At 43.2% G+C, this 19277-nt stretch overlaps 1 protein-coding gene across 5 annotated transcripts; it reads right to left on the reverse strand.

Annotated features, from left to right (window-relative positions):
* Positions 1–1732: 1732 nt before the first annotated feature.
* On the reverse strand, positions 1733–18242 carry sf3b1 (splicing factor 3b, subunit 1). Of its 5 annotated transcripts, XM_040006867.1 has the most exons (24): positions 18119–18240; positions 16594–16766; positions 16290–16391; positions 16049–16163; positions 12665–12744; positions 11153–11338; positions 10604–11066; positions 10408–10520; positions 10115–10312; positions 9922–10023; positions 9203–9382; positions 9017–9103; positions 8404–8674; positions 7992–8137; positions 7589–7735; positions 7227–7352; positions 5362–5583; positions 5091–5273; positions 4895–5006; positions 4190–4310; positions 3981–4112; positions 3589–3861; positions 3217–3433; positions 1733–2348 (listed from the first exon to the last, which is right to left on the reverse strand). In XM_040006867.1, exons 1-24 carry the CDS (start codon positions 18144–18146, stop codon positions 2190–2192), a joined length of 3936 nt encoding a protein of 1311 aa, XP_039862801.1. In that variant the 5' UTR covers positions 18147–18240; the 3' UTR covers positions 1733–2189. The 5 variants fall into 5 exon arrangements, 3 of the variants coding, with proteins under 3 accessions (XP_039862801.1, XP_039862802.1, XP_039862803.1); XM_040006868.1 differs by lacking the exons at positions 16049–16163; positions 16290–16391; positions 16594–16766; positions 18119–18240 and adding an exon at positions 13090–15725; XR_005692457.1 differs by lacking the exons at positions 1733–2348; positions 3217–3433; positions 3589–3861; ... (13 more) ...; positions 10408–10520; positions 10604–11066 and having other exon boundaries at positions 11307–11338; positions 12665–13144; positions 18119–18242.
* Positions 18243–19277: the final 1035 nt, after the last annotated feature.

Consider the following 19277-nt stretch of genomic DNA (forward strand, 5'->3'; position numbering starts at 1 on the left):
ATGAGTCCATGCAGTGATTACCTTAACATAATCATGCCGTCTGAATGCTTGGAGGTCATGGGCATCCAATATTGATTTTATGGCTTGACCGTTGTGAGATTTCTCCAGATTCTCTGACTCTTTTGTACTGTACATGAGGAGGAGGAGCATCACTGTGAAACTGTTCCATAATTAATAGGCAGTGTTTTGCAGATTGGGGAAGATCTGTCCACTGTTACTTCTGAGAAACGATGCCTCTCTAAGATGCTCCTTTTCACTCAAGTCATGCTACCAGCATGTTGGCACTTACTTTACCTCGTCAATGTTTTCCTTAAAAACAAACAGAAGTTTTGCTTGATTTACTCTGCTCTGCAGTAGCGTTGCTTTTCATCCACAGATAAAAATCATTTTTATCTTACCCTGGGTCTTGACACAGCTGTTCCGATTGGGTGCTGTAGCCCCTGGTTTTGATGACATGTGGGATGGTGTGTGGCTATTTACCACAAGAGGGACATCCACACTTAGTGGCATCATCTAGAGCAGGGGTAGGCAACTCCAGGCCTCAAGTGCCGGTGTCCTGCAGGTTTTAGATATCACCCTGTGTCAACACACCTGAATCAAATCATTAGTTCATTCCCAGACCTCTGGAGAACTTCAAGACATGTTGAGGAGGTAATTTAGCCATTTGAATCGGCTGTGTTGGATCAAGGACACATCTAAAACCTGCAGGACACCAGCAATCGAGGCCTGGAGTTACCTACCCCTGATCTAGAGGCAAGAGCAGAAAACCACTGGCTGAAACAGTGTTTAAAGCAGTCTGAAGCCTTTAATTTGTCTCACAAGTATTACTTGTATTTACACTGGCCTCATTATTTCAAACACCTTTAATGTGAGCATTGCATTTGTTTTATATATATATATATCTTATATACTGTTTTTGAATTTAATAGTAAAAAAAGAAATCCACAGAAAAAGCCCAACCCAATAGGTACTGTTTTACAAATTAGCCTCAGAGCAGTTGCGGTCCAGCAGACAGTTTTGTTCCGTGGGAGCATGTGACCTTTTCTTCAAACCCCTTGCTGCTACAAACGCTACATACAGACACATTTGAGTCATTTTGGATTCAAGGCACATCTGCCAGTACATTTCCTCAAGTACTCGACTTTTAAAGCACCACATTTATGATACGGGAGCAGATGTCTTATACGAAGCTGCTTATAAAAAATATGTTTTGCTTTTGATACATTATAAAATTCAAACTAAAGCAGAATAGATGAATTCCAGTGAACAGATAAGAACTCAGTACATCCTCCTCAGCTCAGCAGAGCTTCACTCTTTGTGGAGGAATCTGGGTCAAACAGTCTGGATGAGTAGCAGCAGTGAGTGAATAGAGTGCCTACAAGGAGGGGGATGTGTTTTAAATTGAGAGGCTGAGTGTTCATGCATGTGTGCAGGGAGGTTACGTTTTCAACTCTTTTATTTTTAATGGATTTTATTAATGATATATAATAGAGAGGCAAGGAAGATGGGACAGGTCGTCAGGTGCTGGGAGACTTCTAATTGATATGCAGAGCCGATGAGCTGGAGACTCATGCTGCAGTACTGCTTACAGGTCAGGACCCGGAAACCTCAGTTATGCTGTCAAACATGGTCAGACTACCACCGCTGCTTATCGCTGACCATGTCTGTATTAATCTCCATATTCTGCATTTAAATTATATAAATGAAAAAAATCTCACTGAAAGGCAGAAACTGATTTTTATACACAAACATTTTATTCAGTTAAATAAAGCATGGATCTAATAAGAACAGAGGTGGTGTGAAACATGGAAAAAGTGTGGCTGGTACTGAGTCCTATCAATTATCAAGACACGAAGAGAAACAAACCCAGATTTAAAACATTGTAAAGACTGCTCTGCATTTTAAAAAAAATCATAGCTTGTCTGACTTCAGCTGTTTCTTACAGCACACTAAAAAAAAGAAAGAAAAGAAAAGGGGAGGGGGGGGGGACACAACAACAAAAACCCCACACATACAGACTCTACAAGATTACTTTTCATGTCCAGTTCAGAGTGAACAGGAGAAGCTGAATGTGACAAACACAGCTGCTAAATAAATGATGGAGAAAAGTATGTGTGTATGATTTTTTTTTTTGTATTCTTTTTTTTTGGGGGGGGGGGGGGGGGGGAAGAATTTTTTTTAATTTTTATTTACAAGGTGTATTCGAGCTCATAGCGGACGTAGACATTTTTGTCGTCGTTGTAGACCTGTGGGTAGTGAGCAATCAGGGCGTCCTGAGAGCCGATGTAGATGGAGTTGTAGATCTTCCAGTAGACGTCCCTCACTTTCCTGGCTGGATGGAACAGACCCTGCAGAACGCCAGACAGTTTTTGAGTTTACGCTTTATACAAACACAATGATTCAAACTTTTAAAGTTAGGCCCATTTTAACCCCCAGGTGACCAGAACTTAGTCAAAACTGCTTCTGACTCTTTGTCTCTGTTTATCTGTCTCTAAAGAAAGAATTAAATATTCACTCGTGAAAAGCAGCACAGAGAGCAAAGCTGGATTTCCACTGGAACAGCTGTAAATCCCAGCACTGCTGAGGGCTTAAAGAAGCTCTAATCTTCTGTCATGCATACAAGATGCAGCTCTCATTGCTTTACACTTCACACACTCTATACTGCAGGTGATGAGTAGAGTATAACCAGTAAATGATTTAGCCACATGTAGTAACACACAAAGTGTGAATTCAGATTAAGAGGTCGAGGTAAACAGCATCTACAATGTTGACAGAAGGTTCGAACCTTCTGTCAACATTGGAAAATACTTGCATTTTGTTAGTTTGTAGAAATATGTGGAAGTGTTACTGCTGTATGAAAGCTGAATAGGTTCATGAAAAAGTCTTTATGGAGCTAAGCCTTGTGATGTTTGACTCCTGATAGTGCTGAGTAAAAGAAGAACACTTCTCCATGTTTCCACAGCAGAGCTCTATCAAATATCCTCCCTCTATAACTTTACTGTGTAGCTCTTAAGAGACGTGTTTATATTAAAATGCAGCTGTACGAGTAACTCCATTTCTTGTCCCGGTCTGCTCTCGTGGTTGTAGCATGTGCATGTTTGAATCTGTGTGACTTTTCTGTATGAATCTTTTAGCTGACAGCACTCGTGTGCAGACAAAAATCCTGACACACATCTTTTTCCCCCCCCCCTCATAATTCCAATTTCTGGTCCTGACCTGTAAGCAGTACTGCAGCATGCGGCAGGGCCCGAGAGCGACCCTCAGCCCCTCCAAAGCGCCCATCACAGCCTGGATGACGTGAGGTGACGTCTCAAAAACGTTGGGCCACACGTAGTTCAACAAGTGGTTGAGGGAGTCCTCACAGCCAAAACCGTAGACACCGAGGGACATGTGCTGAACCACAGCGCTGGCTGTCTGTCTATGGACCAGGTCTCTGCGGGGGGGGGCAGAACACAGAAACACATAAGGTGCAGGATTCACTGATGTCTTTAACCCTCACGTGTGGGTAAAGAGTTTGAAAAGATATGAATACTTCCCCTACCACAGTTTTTATCAAAACTAATCAGTCAAATTAAACCATGCTGATACCTGTCCATGAGAGCATCCTCCAGCAGCGGCGTGACGGCATAGATGTAGTCTTTGCCCATCTCTCCAATGTACTCGAACAGGAAGGAGAGGGACTTCAGTACACCGTTTTGCACGTTGAGCTCAGGCACGCGGTATTCGTTCATTAGGGCCGGCAGCACCGTGAAGGGTGAACAGGTCTCAGCAACGATGGCGATGGCTACGGTCGTGCAGACCCTGTTCTGTCGCTCCTGGACTTTAAGGTTATTGAGCAGAGTGGCCAAGACATCGTGAGGACTGCAGGGAGGAAGGTCAGAGAGAAAAACATTTTAGATCCACTTTAATGTGTACAGCCGAGACAAAACGAAGATGAAACCTTACATGAAAAAGGTGTGTACGTGACAGAAGGTACTCACCCGATGGCTTTGGCGATATAACCAAACGTGTTGACGGTGGCTCTGCGGATTGCCTTTTTGTGTGCCTTGAGCAACTCTAGCAACTCGAAACAGATCCTCATCCACTCCCTGGCAGACACGTACTCAGCACCCCTAAAAATACACATAAAAGTTAGAAAAGGACACAATCATATCCACAAACCTTGAGGTTGAGGCTTGTCACCACTGACCTGTCAGCGATCCTGCCCACCAGGTCGATGCAGTTCTCCTGGACTTTCTCATGTCTGTTCTTCAGGATGGGAGTCAAACGAGGAAGCAGGTCTTTGATTGGTGGGGTCATCTTGTGCATGCCTAAAAATGAGGTCAGATATCAGCACGGGTCCTTTTCCACACCCTGAGATGGGACTGAGGTGCAGGTAAATTTTGTTACTTAGAACAGAACAAGAGGTGGGAAGATGTTACTGTAGCTGTTGCTACATTTTTACTATCAAACTCTCAAAGGTGCACTGATTGCTATCGAGCTTCAATGACAGTCAAACTCTGTACCAAAGCCTAGTACAGAGCCTAGGGGCTCTACAAATTATTTTTTTATAACTCATCCACCGAGATACAAGAATTAGGAGGGTCGCGGCTGTAACTGCCTGCTAGGCCTTCAGCTCTGTTTCAGTTGTGGTGAGTGTTCTAATACAAATTAGCAGGTATGTGCATCTGTGTGAGACAGCTGTCCACTTTATGAATGCTGCTTGCTAGTGTTAGCTGATAGCTTAGCACTCCACCCTCTTGTGTAACGATGATCACTTTTGGCTCCAAAAGGAAGACGGAAGCAGTCAAAACTAACAACTGCGAAGTTCAGGAACCAAGATGAGACCAAATGTGAAGACGTTTATTTACATCCTATCAATAAAATACACCTGTGATCGGTGAAGGTTACATACCAATGACGTTCACAATGGCCTTCAGCGCTCCAAGGATGCTGCCCAGCACCTCAGGGTACTCCTCTCCCAGATACTCGTACAGCACGACTCCCAAATGACCCATCAGCTTCTCCTGCAGGGACAGGGACAAGCAGAAGAGGTCAGTGTGTGGACTCTGTTACATATTTGTCTCGGATGCTGTATAGGCTGAATGTACCTCCTGGCACGTCTTCATGACCACGGCCGTGCGGGAGATCAGGTCAGCAGCTTGCTGACGGACCTTGGCCGACTTGTTGTTGAGACGCCACAGTACTGTACCACAGATCTGTGGCAGGTAGGGTTTCACGCGCTTCCCAAGAGCATTCACCACTGTACCGAAACCATTCAGCATGACAGAATCCTGCAGACCAAAGAGCATGGAGTATGAAACAAAACAAGAAACAAAATATTGTGGGAAAAAAACCCACTTCTCTATAACTCCCTCTCACCTCTGTCGTCTGCTCCTGGAAGGCATACAGAATACCGTCGATCAGCTGCTCCTCCAGCTTGTGGTCGATGTCAGCTGCGCCCAAGTTGCCCATGATTTTTTCAATGGTCTCCATCACCATCTTCCTATACTGTTCTGCCTCGTCTTTCAGGTCATCAACGATACGCGAGATGATCTCTGCTGCTCCCACTTTGTTAGCCAACTCCACTGTGGTGTCCACCAGCTGGACAAAGAGATAATAACTTGAGACGAGTGTGCAAAGCTTCAGACAACTCTAAGGACACGGTGTGTTTAACCGCCGACTAGATTATAACCTAAATGTCTATTTGAGTTGTGTGATCAGATCTGTTGGTCTATTTTGTGCACACCATTATTTTCCACTAGTAGAGCCACATGACAGGCAGACGACAGAGTCGATTGAAGCAAATACAGGAAACCCCGAAGAAGAAGCTGTGCCTGGTATCGTAGCTGTGTCCAAATTCAGGAACCGCATCCTCCAGTGCCTGCATTTGTAGGCCAATTACATTACAGCGACACGACGAAGACCGTCCAAATTCGAAGACTCCGACAAATGCGCCCTTCATTTCCCCAGATTTGAAGGATGGGTCGGGTGTATACCTGCTCAGTTTCCAACAATGGCGGCAGCTAGTTAGTTTTAATATTACTCTTATTATTCTTTCTGGGCACAAAATAAACGTTTAACATATTTTCAGGCGGGAATGTAGCTGTGTAAACCTCAAATATCTGCTCGGTTTATCAAGACACCACATATTTTCAAAAGCGCTCTGACGTTTTCGGAGACATCTGTTACCCACCAGCTGGGGGCAAGGCTCACTATGAGCCTGTGAGAACACCGGACTCCCAGCAAATCGTTTTCAAACCCAACGCTGTCTTTCCCTACTCAGGTTAAACATGATACATAAGTCACTTAGATCAGCGGTCCCCAACCCCCGGGCCTCGGACCGGTACAGATCCGTGAGTCGTTTGGTACCGGGCCGCGAGAGTTGAAGCTCAGGTGTGAAATGTATGGTTTTCAGGGTTTTTAAAATCGGTTTTCAAAGTTATTTTGTTATCGTTTGTACCGTTAACTCTGTTTTCCTGGGTCTTTTCACGTGTGTTATGAATAAATCTTTTTTTCGGTACCGGTACTAGTTTTATTTTGTTGTATTTACCCGCGACACCTTAAAGGCCGGTCCGTGAAAATATTGTCGGGCACAAACCGGTCCATGGCGCAAAAAAGGTTGGAGACCGCTGACTTAGATAACTTAAAAATGTTATTGTTTGTCTTTTTTCAGTATTTTATTTCCTCCTGAGTAAATCGGTTTGGCTGAGATTAAAGTTATAGTTTTTACACAGCTGAATAAACGTCAAGCAGACAACTGATTATCAGAAGTGTGAGATGCTGGAGAATATACTCCAGTGTCCTGTTATATTTTAGATAGCAAGGAGCAGACGGCTGAGTTTATTAAACTTCACCGAAACAATCTGCAAATTTCATTAAAATTTAATAAACTATCATCTTGTCTTTATTTTTAGTTAGCACATACCTTAAACACTTAAAGCTGTAAGCTAATGATAGTTATATAAGATCAGATGCATGCTGGTGCAATAAGCTGTACGTTTTACGTCCAATGGACATGATCTGATTAGTCGACTAAACGCAAAAATAATCAGTGACTAGGCGACTATCAAAATGATCGTTTGTGGCAGCCCTAATCTCATACATCAAAAACACAAAAAACCCACAAACGGGCTAAGATCAGCAGTTTTAGGAAAAAGAGCCAACCACACATTTCCTTTTCTAAGCTATTTTGACAATATTAGATTTTCAAATATATTTTAAGCTAAAGAATATGTTTTGCGAACCTGTCTGTAGTTGCGTCTGTCCAGAGCCATCCTGTGCTGCCAGAAATGCTTGAAGAAGGGGGGCAGGATTTCAGTCTTGATGTAGTTGGCCTCGACACCATCTGTGCCACAGCACTGCTTCACTACCTGTGAGGCAAGACAGAAGGGAAACTGATGAGTTTCTTGTGACATCCAGAAAGATACCTTAATGTAACCAATGGGTGCAGAAAGACAGCAGAGGGGACATGCTAGCAGCTGCTCTGGCAATCCTGGTGCTCATGTAGCAAACAATGTTCATCACCTATGTGGCTGAAGAGGTGAGAACGAGTTACAGGAAGTTAGTTGACAGTTTGGAGGTGCTTCCTCACAGACAGTCTCCTTACCTTGAGCACAATCTTTTTCATCTCCTCGTCAGGGGACTGAAACTCTCTGATGAGGATCAGCATCACCTCTCTGGTGTAGTAGTTTGCATACTCAGCATCCATCAGTGGGATGAGGTAACCAATAGCTTTGAGGAAAGCAGCCAGACCCTGGTGACCAAAGGGGATAACATAAGACACAATCGCAGACATGTTTCACATATTTTCCCTTTACAATAACTGGTAATGTCCGACGCTAACAGCAGCATATTAATGGTCTCTCATTAGACCTCTGCTGACAGCAGCAGCTCCTTTGAGGAGAGACTATAGCAAGCAAGTATTCACACTGCAGCCACAGGCAGGCTTAGTGCTGGGTGCTGATCTTGCGCTCAATGCTGTGAATGCTTTTTCCAAATTTCCTGCTCACCTTTCCTCTGTGTTGCCTGATGCCTTTCCACAGTGGCTTCAGCACAGAGTCAAAGGACTCGATACCGTATGGTGTGGCAGCTTCAGCCAGGGCAGCTATAGCCAGGGCACTGATGGTCCTCACCTTCTGCTGCTCATCCACAAGCCCTGCAGAATCGAATAGTCGATGGTCAGAGCTCCAATGCATTTTAACAACAACAACAGCAAACCACGTATACTCAAAACAAAACATCTCATGTGAATGAAAAATTGGGCAAATTAGCAGTTAAGCATTTACTAGTTAGAATAGTTAAAGGTGTACATCTGCATTCTGTTCAAATTCACAAACTGAGAACTTACTCATCCACATAATAAGCCTGTGGATGCCGGTGCTTTGAACTATTTAATGCTACGAACAGTTTAAGTTCACTTACCATGTTCAATAATCTCGACCAAACTGCGAAGGTGAGGCAGAATGGCGCAGCCCATGAGGATGGCGATTTGCTGCACAATCTTGATGCCTGTGTGCCGAGCCTGCCAGGACTTCTTGCTTTTACACACAGCTTTCAGGAAAGGGAGGAGAGAGGGGATCCCGAGGGCGGAGGCTACAACAGCAAAGGCTCGGGCGGTGGTGTTTCTGACATACTCGTCCATGTTGTCAATATCAGGTCGCATCGTGGAGATCATAGTAGCTAAACCAGCAGCCTGAGACACACAGAGGAAAGACAACAAGCTTTCAATCATTTAACCTCACAAACATGTCTCCAGCCAAGTTTAAATGCTGCTACAGATCAGAGATATGCTGAGCAGACATGGTGACAGAACATAAACAGCTAATGATGGCGGATTGTAACCAGCGGGTGCAGGTTGAGAACAGACGAGGCATAAAAGTCCCGTCTGCTAGCTCTCATGCTGGTATTAATCTAGCGAACGACTAGCCCTGATCTGACCACGGACTGGCTGAACAGGCGAGAATGGTTCGCACAAACCACAGTCCATATAGTTTATGGGATAAAAAGACAAAAAGAATAAGGTGCTCCATGTTACCTTTGCCAAGTTAGAGATGATCTCTCTGCCTTCCACTCTGGCATAATAGTCTTCATCGATGAGCAGCGGCTCAATAACCACCAGGATCTGCATGCAGAAAAAGGACATTTAGATTGTCAAAGACACTGAGAAACCACTAAACATTTAAACTGAGCTGTCACAGATGATCGTTCACATTGAGCCCACCTTGTGAACATATGGTCGGACCAGGTCATCCAGTTTGTAGAGAATGCGGTCAATGACTTTAACCAAAAGATGTCGCTCCTGATCCTCCAGGGTGGGGGACATGAGCAGGGGCAGGATCTGGTTGAACAGGGGACCTGCTCCGAATTCGCGAGCTTTATCTGTGATCTGACGCAGAGCAGCCTAAGAGGAAAGAGAAGGTCAGCCAGTCAGATAATGGTCAAATTCTGAAGTATATTTGGAAAATCTGTTACTAAACAACACAGGAGAGACTTCATACTCAAAGAAACCTGAAACAAAACCTGTATGAGAACTCTACAAAGATGGTGACAGACTTATAACTTGCAGACAGGAAAAGCTTTTTAAAATCTTATTTTGGGGCAAAATCAGCAAAACCTTTTTAAAAGTCAGATTTGAAGCTGGGGTTTTATTCCGCTGTGAACAGTGATTAAAACTCTAGAGGAACCTGGTACTTGTCATGATAAGATGAGACCGGGTGGTTTCTGTGTGCAGCTCACAGCAGAGCATGAAGGTCTACACTGTGACCTCTGCTGTAAGCAGCAGCTCCTCAGAGAGAACGTTGTGTAGCGAGCAAATATTCACCCTGTAGCCACAAAACCTCGGTGCTGGGTGTTGATCTTGTAACTGGAAACTTTAATGCTGTTCCAAAGCTCAAGTTTGGCCACAAGCAAGAATGATTAATCAAAGTATTAAAACCCAACCTTTCTCATGGGAGGAGTTCCATTTTTAATCTTCAGCAGCAGCTTCATAATCTTCCTTTCTTTCTGCTCCTCGGGGCTCAGAGTGGACTCATCCACCTCCACCTAGCACCAAGACAAAAACCATGAACCTCAGACACAACAAACACCTGGCTCACACTGACTGTGCCATTATTTTATCCCTGCTGATGCTCACCAGCAGTTTGTCAAAGTACTGGATGTCATCAGGTTTGAGGAAAGGGAGATTTCCTGAGGGCTGGTCGTTCATCTGTTTTGTGGTGCGATCCTCTGCCTGCATATGGAAGCCCGTCATGCCTCCAATAGGTGTGGGCGTGGCTGCCAGCTTACGGGCCGGGGTACGGATAGGCACGTAGCCTGCAGGAGGAGGCAACACCTGTGAAGAAAAACACCTGTCAGCACTGCAGTCTAATAAATGACCTTCACTAATGCTTGTTGCTGGAAGATGAAATGCATCAAATAGACGTGGACCTTGTAGCCCTCTGGGAACATGGCATCCAGCTCCTCATCTGTTAGAGGTCGGTTCCTCTCATCAATTTCTCTCTCCCACCTCCATGCCTGCAGCTGCTCTGGAGTCATGTGTGCTGAAGAAAACAGGAGATTAATTATTTATAATCAAGTAGAAGAAAGACTAATAATAATAAAAACAAAGAGTAAGGCTGTTTACCTGTAGTTGGGGTTTGTAATTCCATAGCTGGTGTGCCTATGGGAGTTTTTCCTGGGGTAAAAAGTGGTGTTGAGGAGCCCATCTGGCTGGCAGGGGTTTCATCCCACCGAGACTTCCTCTTACTGGCTCCTGGAGTCGGAGTTTCGCCCACTGACTCTTCTCCTCTATCTGTTCTTGGGGTCTCAGCCCAGCCACTCCCATGTCCTGGGGTCTCCCTCTCAGTCTTTGGAGTCTCGTCCCAGCGATTTTTGCGAACGCTTCCTGTGGCTCCCCCGTGACCAGGTGTGGCATGGCCAGGCGTGTCTCTCCCTGGTGTGGCAGCACCAGCAGGCGTGTGGCTAGGAGTCGGGTCCCACATTCGGGAACTGGGAGTGGCCCCTGGGGTTTCACTGCCTTTAGGGCGGCCGGGGGTTTCATCCCATCGGCTGTTTGAAGGTGTGTGTGCAGGGGTATGTCCAGGAGTCTGCAAGGGACCAGAAACATCAGTGAGAAAACTGATATGTAAGACAGATTTATGTTTTATTACTGGGTGATATTCTTTAAGCTTACTTCAGCACTGGCATCAGCTTGGTCCCAGCTGGACATCTTTTTGGGTGTAGCATTGGAGGGGGTTTGGTCAGCTGTCTGGTCCCAGCGACGCTTACGTTTAGGGACAGCTTGGGCAGCAGCAGACCCATTAACAGCTTTCAGGTCCCCTGATTTGGCCTTCTCTGCCAGCTGCTGACGAATCTCTCTCTACATGAACAGATGCACAAATGTCAGGATAAATACAGAGTTCATGGATATGAAAGACTATAAAGATATCTGGTGACTGTGTCTGTTCATTTTATCTAAACAGAGACGGGTCGACAGTTCAGCCAAGGGCATAAAGGCTTAAAGAACTCATTTGAAAATGATGAAATTTCTATGAATCCTGTTACAGCCTCACACCCAAGAGCTCAACTCTACTGAACACCTATGGATCATTTCATACAGATGACAGCAAGTCTCAAAAAGCTTGATTTGATTTGTGCTGCGGTGTTGTGTGCATGTGCACATAAGTGTGTGGATATGAATGGCACACACTTTGTTAAAATTAATGATGAAATAATTTAATTTTTCTCTGCTGAAAATATTTTATTTGTCAATTACTTTATGACTAATAACTTGGCGACATAAGCACCTTCTCCAACAGGGAGTCTCACATTCTGTGGATTAACTTTGGATTCACTGAACTTCAGCTGGTAACAGTAGTCCTTGGTCTGCAGCCGTACTGAGTTTGAGGGTAGCAGTAAATGAAGTCCTCCATCTGTTGCAGGTTGCAGTTAAAGCCCCTTTTCCATTAGTTCCTACTCGGATCGACTCGTCACGGTTTGCCACAGTTTTCAATTAAACCTTAGTGCCTGTACCATTTTTTAGTACCTGCTTGGCAGGGTGTCCAAGTGATCGGAGTGGGTACTAAAATGTGGCGCCGTCACGCTGCAGTGGTATTACTCGATGAGTCATGAGTGTCTCCTGCCATTTTTGAAATCCAGGAACGAGGGAATCGGCTGCACAGAAACAACACCGCAGTCCCTGACTATGAGTCTGATGGACAGCCACAGACCGAGCAGCAGGTATGCCGTCATCTTGACGTTCACTTTTGTTGTGGTGTTCATTTCGCATACAAATAACATCATGGGACGTACAGCCACGTTGCTATAACAACCCCACACACATTATGCGGTACTCGATTATACTGAAAAACGAGTCGAGCCGATCAGATCAGAGTAGGTATTAATGGAAGAAGCGCTTCAAGAGAAGAAAAGGGACCACTGCAGGTGCAGTTTACAACAGTGGAGATGAGTCTTCACTATACCAGATCATCTTTGTGGCAGTGATCTGATATTTCTACAGACACTGTGTTGGTTTGCCAACCATATAAACACATCAAGCAGGAAAGAAGGATTTACAAGGAGTGTTTATTTTTCCAGGTTCAGTTTTGGTTTGCGGTTTCTCATTTAGGTTTAAATTAGCCTTAAAGGACTATCATCTGACCGTTTCTGATATCTGATGATAATGTGTAGATAAACAGCATCTTACCTCCTCTTTGGACAGGTTCTGCTCCAACATGACGTCCACATACGACCTAACCTGCAGCTTGGGATCCGGTGTTTTGCCCCCTGCGCGAAAGAGCATGAACAAGAACATAGGATACTCATCAGCGTACGCTCCACAACCCCGAGTTATTCCAAACACAGCAAGCACAAACACAGCCAGCTAACCCTGACTCTTGTTACCAACAGTTTAACTTATGTTCCTGCTCTGATAAACAGCTGACTGACAGTCCTAATAAATTACATACAAATGTACATTTGGCTTTCTTACATACAGTCATAGCATTCTAATGAAAAACAAGAAGATACATAGAAAGAAGAGCTGAGGTTGTGGTGTTTTCTTTAAGTGGATTAAGAAGTATAGCCATCACTGATGCAGGGGTCCTGGGCTGTGCTCTTCAGAATACGTACACTTTCAGTGCCAAGGGTCCATCTGCAGTCAGACTTCAACCGGCAGAAAAGAAGCCTAGAAAATTTCTCTTTACCATTAGTAACACTTTGGAAAAGGGTTTGAACTCACACACAACAGTATACCATTGTGATGCATTGATTTAAGGCAAAAAAAATAAAGCATCTTCTTGGGGTATTAGCACAATCTAGAAAAAAATCCCATGATATTTTGGTCCAGTTTCCCAGGGATTTACAGTAGCAGATAAATATGAAGTCAAGACTTTGAGGCTATGCCTAAGAAGGACATTAGCACAATAAAATCAAATATGAGTGTTTGCATTCAAAACTAGAAAAAAAATATTGATAATACCAGAGTCACATGGACTCATTATTTAAACATCATACATCAAGATCTTGACTTCCTTTTTGGGACAGAGATAAATTTATGTAATCAAATATTTGGGCAGTCTGCTTCCATTACGGGAATATTTTATGTCAACTTGTTGGAATCCGATAAGCCAAATTCAAAAGAGGCTGCTGGGAGGGCTGAGGTTTGTTGTAGCTGGGTTGCATCTGATTCCCCTCACAGCCTCCCACCAAAACAAGCAGCCAATGGACCCTGACCAAACTGACAAGTGCACCGTTCTCAGTGTTCCCCATAACCTACACAGGATGAGTTGCTGCACCCTTAACAGAGTGCAGTACAGGACTGGCAAAGCAGTACTGCTGTAGGAGAGAAATTAAGGACAGTTAGTATGGGCCTGTGGTATTTTGGTACACAATTTTCTTGATAACATATTTCTATTTTACAGAGAGAGTTGTAAAATAAAACTCTACTGAAACAACAACTTTGTACAAAGAGCCCTCTCTACATGCAGGTTGAATATACCTAGACCAAACCTGAGACATTCAGGCCATTTAAGCTCACAGTGTCAGGGGAAGTGAAGATGCAATAAATATGGAAAGAGGTAAGATAGCTGGCTCACAGCTACAGTTTCTGGTTTTCAGTCCGAGCACTAATCGTCATGATAAGCTACACAGGCTCAGCCTAAAAGATGAAAATGTGTAGGAAAGCTGGCCACATTGGAAAGAATAACTTGTCATTAGGGCTGTACCCGAATATTCCACTATTTGGAAATGTATGAACTGTGTGTGTATTCAGTTTACCAACATGGAATTATAAGAATGTGACAATAATCTACACTGCAACAATGATCATCTCACCTCACTGTTATAAATAAGCAACTGCCACAACATGCAGAAAGTCAATGGACAGTACTGCTCTATGGCAAAGCACCTTGCTGTCCTGTGGTAGCTGCACCCACGGAGCCTAAACTTCTGACTTAATTACAATGACCCTTTTACATACTACCACAATCCCAGGACAGCCATTATCCTTACATGCGTGTGGTGATTTGGTCTGACTTTGCCACAGTAATAAAAATACTGGCAGCTTCCAGTGCTACCTCTCATCCACCTAGTAGATGCACCTTTGGTATAAATGTACAAATCCCATGTTTGCATTCTCAGGTTATTGCAATCAGAAAGTTCGTGGTGCCCACGCTGCCCGCCCACCCACCCTGTAGGGTGACAACAATACCCCATGAGTCTTTTGCAGCAGAAGGGTACAATAAGCCGATTCTCCATGCTTCCTTCCTCAAGACAATCACTGGATGTTTATTATGTGAGGAAAACTGTACCATCTCAGCTCATCTACCCGACATCCCTCTCACTCACAGCAGTGATGATCATGCTTAGCTTACTTAACCATTTCAAATTCATACCACTTAGCATTTTTAGCCTCCTGGCGTCCACATATGTGGACATCACATTTTGGGTTGTCTAGACCAAAATACTAAATTTTGCTCTACAAGGGCCTGATATCCACTTACGAGGACATTATACTGCCACTGTTCTATCGAAATTTAAAGCCAATGTGCTCATATATGGATCTAATTTTTTTCAGAAACAAAAATCAGGTAAAAAAAAAAAAAAAAATCCATGTAATTCTTTGTTTTTACATTCGTCAGGTCCCAATCAGCCCAAACAGCAAAGAGAAATTAAAAATGCATGCCATGGAAGAGTTTGTGTCTTAGGAGGATAAATATGAACCTTCTTGCTGTACTACGCTACACTCAAATTTCTGACCGATTATGTTTAACATCACACTCATAAAATCTGAAAAACACAAAGTTTGATCTGAATTGCTGTAGCTCAAAAATATGATATTCGGGACAGCCCTACTTGTTAGGCAGCGCTTTACGCTGAGGCCCAAGACATTTGCAGTTTTGACAAGTCATGTTACCGCATCCAGATAATAAATCTCTCAAGTTTCTCTGTTAACTCTTAAAGAAAAGAAAATTATGCTTCTGGTTCAACTACCACCAGAGCATATTAATGATATTCCCCTCATATATTTTATATTCACCTATAAAGCTGTGCCCAGTGTGATAAAGCACAGGACGTGGGCAGCTAAATGAGCTAACCTTCATCCTCAACTTCTGTGACAAGCGGACACTGCACTTTCCCATCATAAATCACATTGGGTTGTTAACCCTTCGACCCACACACAACCCATCTGCAACCCATGTTTGTTAGGCAATAAACACCTAACCACCTCTCCCCCTGAAAAGCATGGTAACCCTATAATACCTTTAATGCATGCACCAAATTAAAATCCCAACAACACTGTCCCAAACTGCAATTATGGAAATGAATTGTGAGCCCACACTGACATTTGTTGGAAACAGTTGGAAATTTATAGTGGGAGAAAAACAGCGACACAAAATGTACATGAGGAAAGGATTGACCACAGGGAAGGCATTGAGTCTGGGAGGCAAGCTATTGCATTGTGGTCGAAGGGTTGAACAGTAAAAACTATTGGTGCAAAAAACAGAAAAAAAAGAAAGAAAAAAAAAAAGGGGGGAGGAGGCAAGGAACTTGGGAAGATGTAAAAAGGTCACAAAAGAACAAAATTTACCATCTGCAAAGGGGTCGAGACGCTCAGGAGAGATGATCATCTGTCTGCGCCGAGCCTTGTATTCATCCTCCCGCTCTGCAATCTTCTGTGGACGATGCTCTGCAAATGGGTCGTACTGCAAAGATTAAGCACAAAACATGCGATGATTAGTAAAATAGGATTTTGTACAAGCCCGTTTTTTCATTTAAAAAATTAGATCCCGTTTTAACTGGAATTTAGCCCAAACAGTGAATGAACATACCTGTTCATCTGACTGAGGAATGGCATTAAGTATTGCCACCGGCGCGTGGTACCCTGGCTTCTTTTGTCCCAACAAGCTTGTTGACGTATCATCTTCATCGTCCTGAGGTAAGAAAGAGAATAAATGAGTCTATTCAAATTTTGCCAAACTGGCAAGGTTCTCCTCAAATCCCCAAAGCAAGCAGAGGGGAGCAGTCAAGCTCCTTACAAAACTGACAAAGGACAACCTGTGGCTCACAAAACAGCATTCTTGGAAGAAGCTACTTTGATTTGGGGAAAAATAAATAAATAAATCAAATACTTGCCTCCTCTTGCTCATTGGCAGCAATGGAAGTAACGTATCCTGCAAAGCGACTGTCGCTGCCTTCATAGATCTCTGGGTCAAAAACGCCAGTGGAGATCAGGCCCACTCCCTGCTCTCCATCCTCCAGCAGGGAGGCCTTCATCCCCTGGATGTCCAGGATCTGGGCCTCGATATCTGTAGGGGCACAAGGAAACATGGTGAAAAACTACCTGTATAGGTAAGCATGGATGACTGACATACACCCCGATATCAGCAGTGGTGAATGGAATCTATAAATATTATATTTACTGAAATTTATCTGAGGCATGACTTCAGTTTGTGCTGGATAAGGATGTAAAACCAGTGTGATAGAGCGTACTGTAAAATTTGATAACATGCCCATATTTTTTTTTTTTTAAATTTAGTTCATCCCTTGGCACAGGGAAACAAAGGAATGCTTCATAAAAGGAAAAAAGAAAAAAAAGCCTTTAGCTCTTCATCGTGGAATTTTTGTACATTTAATTAGGAGGATCTTCAGTGTTTCTTAGCAAAGAGAAAAAACAGATGGGGTATTGTACTTGCAAACGATGCTCTCAAAGAGATTTAGTCGTTAAAAAATGCTTTAACCCCACACAGAGAATTGGACTGATTGGCAAAGACTAGCAAACGGGCCTTTATTTGCGCTTTCACACCTTAAATCAAGCTCAAATACTTCCTTACACTCTGCCTGTTAATATCACCGTATGTGACTGTAGTTTTTGATGTAAACATGATCTGTTCCAAGACATTGGAACAGTCCCGCACTACAATTAAGTTTGGCTCACTCTGTTTATTTACTTTACTGTGAGGTTGCTTTAATCTTATGTATTTATTTTTATTCTATTTTGCAGTACAGGGCTTTATGAATGCACGCCTGTGAAAAGCGCTTTAAAAATAAACGTTACTGACATAATTTCTGCTTTCACAAACAAAAACTGGGTCATGTAACTCTCAGTCAAGTCATGTCCAAAAAGTGCATTAGAACATTTTACAGAAAAGGGTTAACTATTACCAATACTTGCTACAGAACACCGACTTTGAAGCTAATATCAGAGTCTGCTGCCGAACACCAATTGCTGTAGGCATGGTAAACGCTTGTTAGAGGTTGCTAATGCTAACTCGGTTAGCCACGAGAATCACTGAGACGTTAAAGAATTACCATCCCTTGGATTACACAGTAACAACAACAAGTAATACTAGCTTAAAGGCGTATCTGACCAAGACAAAAAGCCCAAATGGCGCCTACTATTGCATGCAACTGTGCAATAAGCTGAGAAAAATAGTCCACTCCAGCTAACAAGAAAGCTAAGCACTAACCACCAGCGCCATTATCTAAAGCTCCGCGTTGCGTCGTATAAGGCCTGGTGCTTATCGCCTTTTTCGCAAATAAACAGGAGCATTACCGTCAACAGAAATACCAGAAAATTCACCGCAATATTTACTAACACCATAAAGCAAAATACATGGTAAAACAGAACATATTTATGGAGGTTTTAGCAGTAATTTACCTTCGTGCGTTTTGGCGATCTTCGCCATTTTGGTGGCGGTTGTTCGAGACTGAAAGCGGATGTGACTTAATTCAGAGTTCCGTGTCTTTCCAGCTGTTCTCAGACCAGTTTCCAATCGCTCAGTAGTTTTATTGCTAGTAGTAGCATTAGTATTAGACGTAGTATATTGACATACTTATAAAAGTTGTAGATACAGTGAAGCAATTAGTATGTAACTTCCCGTCCATGTTTGATGTATAATGTCCACTAGCCTAATTTTTTTTTAAACCCCATTAAAAAGTCTTAATTGACGCAGCCCTCCAATTGTCCTTCCTCATTTTATTCAGATTTCCCAGGTGTTTTTTAAGACTGCTAGAAGCAGCACTCTGATCCTTTAAGGACAGACGTTTATCAATTGAAATGGAGAATGTCTGCTGACAGAAATCACCTGAGTAATATCTCCTTGCACAGCTCCTTCTTTGTCTCCTGGAGTACATTAAATAATTGGGCTACTTTGTAAAAACGTATACCAAAAAGCCTGTAATTTCACTGTGTATGCCACAGAAGTGAAAGGGATAATAAGACAGGTTTGGTTGATTAGAAGACTTGTTTTTCACAGGGGCTATTCTGGCATGCAGCAGTAGGTAAACATAAGACTTTTCAAACACCTGGTTCAGAATCGTAACTTCAACTCAAGGCATTTAACCTCTCGCATTACTAACATCTGTGTTTACCTAGTATTTCACGTGAAACCAGCTTCTTTGAAAGAGATGTATGGTTGGTAAAGTTTCTTCCCCAAATGTCTGCACAAAACACCTGTGATTATAGTTTATGTCCTTTTCTCATAAATGCCCAGGTGTTATTTCTTAGATTTCCTTGTGCTCCTATTGGCTAGAGGACCTATATCTGAAACACTGCATGGGTGGCTGTAGCTCACAAGGTATAGCAGGTCATCCACAAAGGCTGGTGGCTAGATCCCTGGCTACATGAAATATCCTTGGGCAAAATACTGAAGACAGAGTTTCTCTCAGATGCATAGGAGTATGAATCTGTGTGAATGTTGGAAAACAGAAAAAAGTGCTTGTATGAATGGCACATGCTGTATAAAGTGCTTTGAGTTTGAGTGCTCCAGCAGAGTAGAAAAGCTATATCCATCTACTACAGACAATACTTGTGGAGC

The sequence above is a fragment of the Simochromis diagramma genome, unplaced genomic scaffold (genome assembly GCF_900408965.1).
Source record: "Simochromis diagramma unplaced genomic scaffold, fSimDia1.1 OVJJ01000514.1, whole genome shotgun sequence".
In the NCBI taxonomy this organism is placed as follows: domain Eukaryota; kingdom Metazoa; phylum Chordata; class Actinopteri; order Cichliformes; family Cichlidae; genus Simochromis; species Simochromis diagramma.